The 12,029-nt window shown below is 34.5% G+C and overlaps 1 protein-coding gene across 5 annotated transcripts in view; it reads right to left on the bottom strand.

Moving 5' to 3' along the window:
- Window positions 1-12,029, bottom strand: part of EXOC6 (exocyst complex component 6) — an 86,948-nt gene that overhangs the window by 47,172 nt on the left and 27,747 nt on the right. For all 5 annotated transcript variants that reach the window (XM_008643804.1, XM_017726055.1, XM_017726057.1 and 2 more), the window contains exons 6-14: window positions 9,123-9,327; window positions 7,879-8,034; window positions 7,147-7,215; window positions 5,078-5,161; window positions 4,938-4,984; window positions 4,441-4,561; window positions 2,483-2,554; window positions 1,795-1,892; window positions 750-855 (exon numbers count right to left, since the gene is read on the bottom strand). In XM_008643804.1, coding sequence (XP_008642026.1) covers window positions 750-855; window positions 1,795-1,892; window positions 2,483-2,554; window positions 4,441-4,561; window positions 4,938-4,984; window positions 5,078-5,161; window positions 7,147-7,215; window positions 7,879-8,034; window positions 9,123-9,327 — 958 coding nt within the window. The remainder of the gene's footprint in view (window positions 1-749; window positions 856-1,794; window positions 1,893-2,482; window positions 2,555-4,440; window positions 4,562-4,937; window positions 4,985-5,077; window positions 5,162-7,146; window positions 7,216-7,878; window positions 8,035-9,122; window positions 9,328-12,029) is intronic.

Genomic DNA, 12,029 nt, shown 5'->3' on the forward strand with positions numbered 1-12,029 from the left:
ACCATAGAATTAAAATAGCTTTTCACTTTGGCAGGTATCTGTAGTGGTGGATTGTGTATAGAACAGCTTCCCCCTACAGCAGTTACTCCCACTGTCATGAGGTTCTTAGACTTAGTGCCCCTCTACAGACTCCATCATGAGCCTCTTACTTCTTCATGGTATTTCTAAAACCATACTTGAATAGCAGAACAGGTTAATCACCTTTCTGCAAAAAGAGTCTGTAGTGAAAGAATGGCTGAGGCTACAAAAGGACATCCTACTGCTGTGCTAGTATAGCAGAATTATTCACAGTCCCTTCATGTTTATTTTGCCCCACATATGCAAACACAAATATTAAAATTTAAAAGTGAAATACAAAAGTCATCGTCTCTAACCAATCTCTATTTTACATGTATTTTTGCAATATAACAGCATATACTGAGTAATTAAACCCAGTGAGTTGCAGCAAAAATTAACTGAAGACAGATTGCATTATAATTACATAAAGACTTTTTCAATTAAACTCTATTATTAATTTGTTTACAAAACAATGGGTTTCATTATTCACTCCAACATCTGAACAAATGAGTCAACCTTTCATTTTCATATTTACTTATGACTAGATAATTACACACAAAGAAGGTGATTTAGCCTCTTAATCGACCTAGCTTTTCAAATTTTAATTGTTTTTTAATTATAAAAATCATTACTGTCCCTAGTGTCTTCAACTGGATTTCCACAAACTTTAATAACATAAAAGATTCCCTTACCTTATCAAGTTCTGCATCTTGAAAAGGAAATTTGCTTATAACAATTCTGTATTCCTCTTCATTTGCTACAGGGATAGGGCTGTAGTTGTCTGCTTCAAAAATATCCCTGGTGAATAAGTGAAGTGAAAAAAAATTTAGACATGTAACTTACAGTATTTTCTGGTGTTAACATGTGTAAATAAATATAAATTTTACTATCACACTTAGGTGTGCACTTTCAAAAAGTTTTAAGAATTTTACACATCCCAAGTATTTTTAATTACTTTGGAAATACTTCATATATATTAACTTTTTACAGTGTGTTGAATCACAGAGCAAGAACCCAGAAGTGTTTTAATACGTACATAATACAGCAAAGGAACCTCAGAGCAACTAATCCACTCCAGAGTAAACCATAATATACCTACTGATTATGGACACCTACACTTTTCCAGAGAGCTGGACAACCTTAAGTGGTCAATTTAATATTAAGTTTTTCTGTAATGAAACATTTTATGGCAAACGATTTCTGCACATTGAGACATCACACCCCATCTGTAAATAGGCTTTGGAGTACAGTCTCAGGCTGACATATTCCTGGGTTTAAATTTTATTCAATTAAATGATCCCAAGGAATTGGTGGAAACCAACCTTCATTAAAAAAACCATGAAGACATACTGGCAATGTCAGTAGTTTGTCATGAGATATGTGTATCAACTAACAGTAAACATTAAGACAACCTAAATTAGGAACCTAAAGCCCTATTGCAATAACCTAGAATTATTAGGTTCCTAAAGAAGAGAAACAGATGTCTCTTTCCTACATGTTTCTCTGATAATGTTCCTTTGGACACCTTCCTTCTTTCCATTAACTATAGAAGCAGTACTTGATGTCTTCTCTTCTAATTGTAGTTACATGTGATGAATATCTTAGTCCTAACCAACCTGAAATTCATACACAACACTTGAGTTAACAAATTCTTTCAGAATTACATCATAAAAACTTGAACTCAGACAAAAACAATAGATGCAATATAAAAGGCACAACTATTTTGATGTACTGTACCTGAACAATACAGACCACTTTTTAAGAAGTGTTTCATTGTATTGGTCTCTTATCTCAAATAAAAGATCAAAGAGTCGGTTCACAGGAAAACCATAGCCCTAAAGGATAAAAATGAAAAGGGGATAGTTCAAGAACCAATACACTCAATTCGTATCACAACACTTCAGAAATCTGAGGTGAGATTTATTATTCAATCTTGTCACCTCTATAACACAGATCATAGTACTTTCAGCCCACCACTACATGTTGATTTATTAAATTTTTACCAAAGTATTTATCCTATGCACTCAGAAATTTACCCCATTTGTCCTTGTTTGTTAAAAATTGCAAGAATACTTCCCAATGATGTTCACTTGGTCTTTCAGCTAAAGAGTTAAGGATAACTGGAATGCTATTCTTTTTTAAGATGAGAAGTGAAGCATTTTTAAAAAACAAGAGCATACACAGATTACAAAACTAATTTGGCACAGATATGAATAACTAATGCTTGCTGGATAGCCCAGAACACATATGTTCAGTTCATAATAATGAAAATGAAGACCCAAGGCAAGAAATACATTTTTAAAATATTACTGTGTAATTTGGGTTTGATTTGTATATATGATTCATGAAAACACAAACATCGCAATCATCTAAAGTTAAAATCTGACTACAAGAATTTCAGTTAAATTAATAATACAGAATGTACCTGCAAAGTATCAGCAAATACTACAATGAGATTCTTCAGTTCCAGAACAAGGTCAGGATCACTGCAATATGACTGAAAGTGAGAAATTCTGGTTTTGTTAAAAGGATTTAAAATATGGAACATATATTTTCAAAGAATACTATCACAGGTTAAACTCTCCAGCCCTAGTGAAAAACAACTTAGACTCAATTGTCTTTACTTAGTCCAGCTACACAAAAGTATTTGTTAAATTTTTATACAACTATCAATGGTGTAGAAGTTCAGAAAAAGTAAACTAAAATATGAGATTCAATAAATACCAGCATGGTGTACTGAGACTGAAAATCAGCAAATTACATTTATTTTAGTGGAACATAAGCACACTTGGCTAAATCAGTATCAGAGAGGTTCCACAGGACATTCTTTTGACCACCAAGCATGGGTCTAACTAATGCTGTACCACCTCAGACAGTTTTTCCCAGCTGTATGGGTAAAACTTAATAAAATATTTTCTAAACAAGTTCAAATTTAAATTGGATGATAAAAAGGTCAAGACATTAAGTTATTTACTAGATGACTGAAATTTGGTTTTCAGAGGTGTAGAGTCATACAACTCAGCTTCACTATTTGCAATACCAGATAAAGTAAAAAAAAAAAAATTAAAATAATTTAGAGCTTCACAAGAATACAGTATTGATTGAAGACCATATACACCTGTTTCACCTTTCTTGAAGTTTTGGTTTTAGCGTATTTTATTAAAAGTAAGGGTTTGGTTTATTTATCTAAACATTAGTCTACAGTAGGATGATGTTAGAGAGATTCTGAAAGAACTGGGTTTGATGTGAGTTATGCAGATTGGGAAGAAATAGTGACCAAGTAGACAACAAGACTTGGAAAAGTTCTTTAGAGATTACATTACCTTCAACCCTTAAATTATCATATTCTTATATAGGTGTATATATCTACACGGAGACAATTAACTAGCAAAGTATTTAGCTTTAAAGAATTCTGGATGGATATTTCTTAATTAATCACAATCCTCTCAAAAGAAGTACAAACGTATGAGAACATCTCATGTACCACTGATAATAAAGGTCCTATGCTAACTATGGTTGCAATCTCAACTTTTTCCCCATTTTTGCTGAGTATATATGCAATAGAAAATATTCCTTGAATTAAAGATCAATTTTAGTAAAAATAAAAATTAACACTGCATAAAGGAAATGCTGCTAGCAAACATTAAAAAGGGAAAGATAAAATTCTTCTATTTTTTCTGATAGTAAAAGTTACACCAATAGTAAACTCTGGAGCAATTTATTATCAGTCAGTCTGAGTGAACAATGTGTATTCCATTGGTTTTTCATAGAGGAATAAGAAATAGCATGCAGCATCACTGCAGCTAAGGGAGGAATATAACTTTAGGAGACACACTTGAACACACCGAAATACCCGAGTGATACAGAATTTTTCTAATACCTTTATTTCAACATAAACATAACACTGCTATAGCATTGAAGAGAGAGCTCCAAGGGTTTTGCTGGTGGAGTTTATTTTGGAAACACAGCATTTGGAATGATAATTAGGAACTATTTCCTGGTGGTGCTTTCAGCACTGAACTATTCAATCTGATCTAATGAAGAGGTCAGTTGAGACTAATGAGGAAGGATTGCAATAATAACAGCAGATTAACTCTGCATATTCTAAACTGCTGGACTAAGAGAAGGTTTGGAAGACCCTGTGAGTTGTAAATCAGTGAAGGATTATGCAAATAGCCCATGGCTGTGGATCACAGCCTGATACTGTTGGGCAAAACAAAAGCTTGGCAGGCTCCCTCCCAAATCTGAGCAATTTTTAATCACGAGAAAAAGAAAACATGAGAGAGGTGTAATTTTTCACTTTGTTGCTATCCCAGCTTTAAATACACAGAGCTCTGAAGTAAAAGGATTTAAACTGCAATACTGGTAAGACTTCTCACTTACTGAATGTGTTCTAAGAACAGCAATGATCTTGGAAAGGGCCATGTTCCAGAGTTCATCAGTGTATGTTCTAGTTACCAATCCTTGCGTTACATGTAAAATGTGGTCTTCTACTACAAAGAAACTAAAATAAAATAATACTTAAATTATTAAGTTGTTTCTAATATTAGAGCAAATACTACCCTTCACACCCAAGTATAGCCAAAACCTTCCCCATGGGAGCAGTGACACAGGTTTGCTGTTGTGCTTCACCCAGAATGAAGTAAAAATGTGAAAAGTTTGTTTCATGCCATCTGGAGCCCAGGATGTTGGAGGGTCCTTGTAGGGCACTGTGCTGGTAGGATCTGGATGCTCTTTCCTGCTCAGATCCAGCAATAACCACCCACACGATTTGTGCAGAAACTGAATCTTGCAGAAGAAAGTTTTTGGACAATGGGAGATAGGTTGAATTAAGAATCAACACAGTAAAACTGAAATAAATTTTCATTAAGAAAACTTACCCTACAATTTGACTGAAGTATCTTCTGTAGCCTTCTACTGTTTCATGCTTTCAGTGAAAAAGAAAACAAGTTTAGGAACAAAAATACCACTAAGCATTAGCTTCAACTCAAATCAAGGCAAAACCAAAAGTACTGATTACCATGCTTGACTGTGGTTGCAAAACTAATCTTGCTTGTTTTCTCCTTTGTTTTCTGTAGTAATTTTCAAATATTTCTCCGTCACCCTAAAAAAAGATGTAAGTAGTCAAAAAAAGAATATTGTCTCCGTATGAAAAAGGCTCTTCTTAATTTAAGGGTAGAATTCTCTTAAACTAAGCACATATTTTGCATTTATTCCACATGTAAACCTCCAACTGACACCCGCAAAGTTTTGCGTGAAATATGCAGAAATTACCTCTTTCTGTAGAGAAGCTTGCAGCCTGTACTGTAAACAAAAATTTTGCTCATGTGCATACATTTTGTCAAGTAATATTATTCATTTTAAACAGTATGTCCATTTTTAAACTACAACTTTCAGAGTGTATTAATATTCATAGACAAGGCATATTGCCTATTACTGTATAATTGAAACTCACTGTCTCCTAAAACATTTGTCTAGGTTAACCAAGAAAGTAACTGCATTATAAAGTTGTTACAAAAAAGCTTCTGTGAATATATGACACATCTGAACACTTCCTGCATTACCTTTGCCTCAGGAAAGACACACATGAGATTTATTGAATATTTGCTTATACTCTTCAGATTTATAATGAGTCTGGATTTGGATTTTTTTCCTATCATGATCCTCAAAAACACAATACCTTCTGTGCTTAAAGGTTATATTACGAGGAATTCAAGTGACATCCTACTCATCTCATTAAAATGACCATTCAGTAGAAACCATCTGTCCATTTGAAATCAGTGCTGCATTGACTCATCTATCTGCTAAACCACATGTAACTTGTACGCAAGAATAATAAAGCATCCTAGCATTTTTAAGGTTTGTTTTCACTTTATGAGCCCATGATTAGGCCAGTGCTATTTAGAATTCCATTACTTGGTCTTCCAAAAAATCTCCAAATCAAATTATTACAGACATTTTATACTACTAAGACAGCACTACTTACCTAATTCCTTTATAAGATATAAATTTAGCTCATAATGAGTACTTAGTTCACAATGAATATTTAGTTCATAATGAATATTTAGTCATATTTAGAAATACTGCTAACCTAAGAAAGCCTAAAAGAGACTTTGCTTAAAAACAAAAAAAAATCCCCTTGAAACCAAGTTGCAGAAGAACTATATACACAGTATGCTCCAATTCATACAAACACATACTGATCAGATATCAACCATTCACCTCCAGCCCAAATATTCAGTGCAGTTTTCAGATTGTTGACTTCTACGCCCAGGATCAAATCTCTACCCAGTCCTGACAGTGAAATAACATTTTAAACAGTATTTCAATACGCAAACTTTCATGTAACACTGCTGCAAGGATTCCATAAAAAGATGATAACCCAGCCTGAATGCTTGAAGCCAGGTCCAGCTGAGACTGTAGGATTAGCAATACTTACATCTACATCATCAATGTGTCACTAATACTTATATTCTATAAGTAACCTGACTTCAAAAGTAACTGAGACATAAGAAAAATCAGAAAACAACAAATAATTTGATACCGTGTTTCCCAAAAAAAGTGTTCATCCTTTTAAGATTGTGCACTGAATCTCTTTCACAGAAGCTAAAATGGGCTACTGTGTCTCTGCCATTGAATCCAGCCTAATCTGCCTGGGCACACCCTGTCAGAATCTCCAGGTTTTGCTTCCTATTTTTCACTACTACTCTGACTTCCACAAGATTCAGTCTGAATATTCCTATGTTTTGTAATATTCATCCAAATATTTGGGTAACATGGAATACTTGTGGGAACTACAGAAGTGCTAATACCAGTATTAAGGCAAACATGCATATTTTACATATATACTTAAAAACACCTAGGTAGTTAATGCCTTGTGGAGTGTCCTTTATTATGCATACAAAAGAACAGGTGGGCTCATGCCCTGAGTATCCACAGTCTACCCATCTCAGCTGGTTCATCCAGAACTACTAGCACTAGAAGCAACACACTTGCCTGTTTGGGAACTATTAAGAGTATGAACAATGTGAAAATGAGCATGCAATTTCAAAAATTTAAATCTCTTCTTGAGGTCACCTTAATACATACCAAAACTGAGTAGATGTGCAAACACCTGTAGACTGGAGAAAAGTCTACAAGATCTTGGGCAGTTAAAACCTGAAGAAGTAAAGGAAAAAGAAGAGTAGATAAAATATAATAAACATATAATCTGCAAAATGGGATATATTACCAACAGAACTTGTCTACATAACAAGGACTCAAAAATGGATGGCTTCTATCCAAAAACAATAAAACAACTGCTCCAATCTCTCCTCCCTTTGTATTACAGTAATATATTTTATTTGTGTTACAATACCACACTCCTTTCTCTGTGTTTTGAGCATCAGATTTAAAGGTCTAAATACTCACTGTTTTATTCAATTTAGGAATACCGAGTATTTGACAGATGAAAGAGTTCTAACCCAAGCTGAGGTCCTCAACACCAAAGTGCTGGATTTAGCAACACCAGAATATTCCAGCGGGCCATGTAACAGTGGACAGGTAATGGATGATGTAAGTTGCAACTGAATTCCAGAGTAACTGCAGGTCCTGTCTGAATGAATGTCCTCAAACATAATGCTAAAGCTAGCATTAATACAACTAAAATATTAGCATTAATTTTTCACCCTAAAATGCTGATCTGGACTGGTACCCCTTGGAGGTGTTCTGTATGTTTTACTAATTAACGTTAACCATCTAAAGACCGTGTACTGCGAGCTTTGTTCAATAAACCTACAAAGTTCACTTTAAATAAGTTGAACTGATTTAGTACAAAGTTACCTCTTCTTCATGTTCATCCTCATCTTCAAATGTTCGCTTCAATGTGATTTCATTCTTGGATTCCAAAATTCTGTTTCTACCTAAATGCATATTCCGACCATAGTTTACATTATTCTGCTTCTGAAGAGCAGTACTAAAGGTTTTCTGCTGCTGTGCCTGTTTTAAGAGTAGAACCAATTAAGAAGCATGTAATTCAAATTTCATCACTGATGAGTATATGCTATGACAAGAAAAACAGGTGGTACAATTGAATATGCATCAGTATAACTGCAAGATGTGTGCACCCTCAGCCTACACCAGTGATTTTGCCTTTCATCAATTTGGGATGATAAATGAATCCAATAGTGAATCCTGCATAATTTTTCCCTAATTACCAGAATACAATTTTAAAGGCAGAAAAAAATAAAAAAAACAATCCGTAATTTTCCTGTCCATAAATCACAAACAGAGAATCAATATTTAAATGAAGTACAGGTATCTGAGTTCCCAGCTATTTTTTTGCTGTCTTCAGTTATGTCTAAGTGAGCAGTCAGCTGCAGAAGTCAAGGGCACTATATTGTCCTTACTATTGAGGGCAGCACACCACAACTTTGCAATTAAGTTTTATTTATAATAATCGATGCTGCATTTTACAAGAACCTTAGATGACAAAATGGCAACCCAACCTGAATTCTGTCAACAAGAAGTCAAAAGAAAACTTCATTTGCTCTCTGAATAAATTCTAAAAGCATTAACTGCTTTAAACCTTGCCCAGTACCTGTGCTCTGAAGTGGCAGATTATTTTGTGATGGAGCAGGCAAGGCCCCCAGCTGTCTCAGTGTCCTCCTGGCTCTTACCTCTGTCTTCTGTACGAGTAGCACTTTAGAGAGAACTAGGCAGTTATCTCAACACTTCTTTTGTCTAATTCATCCTGGCCAGCTGGCCAGATAGGCTGCTCTTTGTTTTGGTGCAGTAGCTGCTGAGAAACAGACTATTCAGGAGTTGACTACTCCTAGTATTTCGTCATTTCTTGAAACCTGAGATACACAGCATCTCTCCTTCCTTTCTCAGGGAGGAAACTACTTCTTGTCTAGGACACTGATAAAAACTACACAACATGTTAGCATTTCACAGCTCTCCTTCTTTACTCAGAGGTCTGTGGGATGACTGTAATCTTTGAATAAACCTTCTGGGATAATTTGAGACTAATGAAACAAATTTTCAGTAAACAACAGGACCAAAGTCATCCTGTTAGGCTGGCTTACCTGCTTCATGGCAGTTTCCCCAATTCTGTCAGAATGCTTTCGAATACTCTCTAAGAAATCCTTCAGATCTGACATGGATATTTCTTTTATTTCTTCACGCAGTTTTGGAAGATTTTCTATCATTATCTGGCAGAAGCGGTATTGGCTAACTCTAGGAAGATATAGATTTTCTAGCTGCTCCATTGTTTTCAAAGCAGAATAGTATCTACAAAGATATTAAAATAAAATTATGTATCTTCTCATAAAAACTTAATAATTTATTTATCAAATATAGACATCAATATCACACATGCAACCAATACACATCTAATTAGCTTGCTCTGTTTTTAGAAAAATTAACAATCAAAAGGTCATCCATATAAAGTTTGAAAAAAAAACCCCTGTGAAGTGCCAGAGTAGCTCAGCCAAGCCAAAATTTTAAGTAGGCTCCTAGAGTATTAACTGTTCTGATCAACAGTCCCAGGACCACATGGTGCACTGTGCAGAATGGAGACACTAAAGTCATAACCATTATCTTCCCTTCTATATTGAACTGATTAGGCTTTTTACAAGTTGGGAGTTTTTTTCTGAAACACAAACTGCCAATCACCCAACACCGCAGTATATGCACCAAACAGTGAAAAAAATCTTGAAAAAGCATGCCTGCAGGTATCTGCCTTCTTCAGGTATATGTGAACACAGACACACATCTACGCCCACCTTCTTTCCACCATCCTTAGTCAGAAAAGACATGTATACACCTATCCTGAACAATGTTTTTTTCCAGCAGTATATCATATTTTGCTGTAAACCACAAACCTATTAACTCTTCTGATAAAATACAGTCTATCCCACCCAGAAAACAACTACATTGAATCAACAAAGTACTATAATCAACAAACCTGTGATCTCAACCACATTTTAAAGAGAGGTATAGGAACCAGGTTAAACATGAGCAGGACAGCAGTCAATTGTAGATGTGACAATAATTTTCCTTTATGTAGTATTCTTACCAGCTACTCAGCCCTGGAGGCATTTGGGAAAATGAATTTAGTTTGTCTGATTGTTAGAACAGAGTAAGGTAAACCGAAGCCTTCTGGCTTGGTCTTAAATGGGAAAAGCAAAAACACTCAGATCAGATGGAGTTAATTTGCTGCTAGTTCCAACCCTTTCTTTCCACAAATATGGAGTAATATCCTTAACCCATTTTCAGCTTTTCTTCCATAATCTTAGTTCCTTTTTCCTCCTGAAAGTCCCAAATAATCTGTTTTGGAAAATTATGAAATTATTTTGAAGGAAAAAGCTGAATATGAGGAAAATCCCTTCAAATGAGAAAACCTGGAAAATTGTCCTTAATGGTTCTTTAGTTTCCAGACATTACTTTGTAAATATAGTGAGTAAACACTTTCAAAAAATGTAATTCAAGTTTCTGGCTTCCTTCAGTACACAAGCAATAACAAATTACTAACAGCTACAGTCATGACTTCTTGTTCAATTCTGAAATTAAGACAGTGTTTTGAATCTTCTTAATCAAGACATTTCTAAGTTAACAACTCAGCATAGCTGGAGGATGGGAAAAATCTTCTCTTTTATTCCAGAACAGAGCTGCTTTCAGAAGACTGCAAATAAAGAGGTTTCAAGTGTAAATTAGGAGCTTTTGTTTATTATACACTTGGTTTATATAAAATATACATAAGGTGACGGGAATGTTGCACATAAGAAAAGGTCTGGGGGGTTTATGTGTGTGGGTTTTGTTTTTCTAAACAGAAAATGGCCAAGAGTGCACCACATGGTGAGACTTCTGGGGAATAAAACCATAATAGCATCAAAATGGTATAAAAGGTTTTTATTTAAATTATACAGATCAGCTTATCAGAACACTGTTAGTTCATCTGGAAGGTTTTTGACTGCTGGCTCTAAGATCAGAATTAACATAATCCATTTTAAATCCATTCTAGAGTCCCTTACTAATTATACATATATGGAGCTCAGGACCTTGCCCTTTTAACATCTGTTCTGATAAAGCACTGAAGTCTTATTAATTTGAAGGTCATCTGCAGGTCAGGATTTAAACTAAAAGTTTTGCAAATCATTAGTTAGAATGATGTATTTACATATTCAGATTTTAAAACTTTCCATAGATTTAACTCAATGCTGAAGATTTTGACAATATTATTCGTTCCCATCATATATCATCAATCACATAAGGTGAAGATTGCCCATGTGACTACAAATGAGTTAAAGAAGTATCTTCAAAGTTATTTTTTCATATACATACAGTATTCTTCTGTCTATTCTTCTGAGCTAATCTTGTGAGAATATGCTCCTCAATGCAAAATTCGTAATTTTTTGAAACTAAAGACACAAGTTTGAAACACCAACATGGGTCATATGATATAACTGTGCAGAAATGATCCATTTCAACACCAGAACAAGAAAATTGCATGATGGATTTTACCAACATACCCAAACTATAAAAATGGAACCTTCTAATACTATCAAGAACCAGGACAGAAGAAACCAAAATACAACACAAAAGTAAACAAAAAACCCCCTCACAAAATATTTGCATCATCTTATTCTTTGCCAAATGCCCCGGGCACAGAAGAGTCAGGTCTATAGAGAATATGAAACATCAACACACAAAAAACCCAAAACTAAAAGAAAATGACCATTAATTTAGTGTACATGAAGTATGCATTTATGCTTTAAATGTCAAAGAGAGCTTTTAAGATTTTCATCAGCAGAGTGTTGTTTGGAGTCAGTAAAGAGAAATACCATAACTTACTAAAAAAAGCCGCACCAAGTTAAACTACAGCAGTAAAGAAATTACACAGATCAGGAGCAAGATGAACACAAAGTCTGAATTTTACTGAGAATAAGTTATTTGCACACAAGCTTATTAAGTAAAAAACCATGTAGTTATAG

Source organism: Corvus brachyrhynchos, unplaced genomic scaffold (assembly GCF_000691975.1).
Source record: "Corvus brachyrhynchos isolate BGI_N302 unplaced genomic scaffold, ASM69197v1 scaffold61, whole genome shotgun sequence".
NCBI classification, from domain to species: Eukaryota; Metazoa; Chordata; class Aves; order Passeriformes; family Corvidae; genus Corvus; species Corvus brachyrhynchos.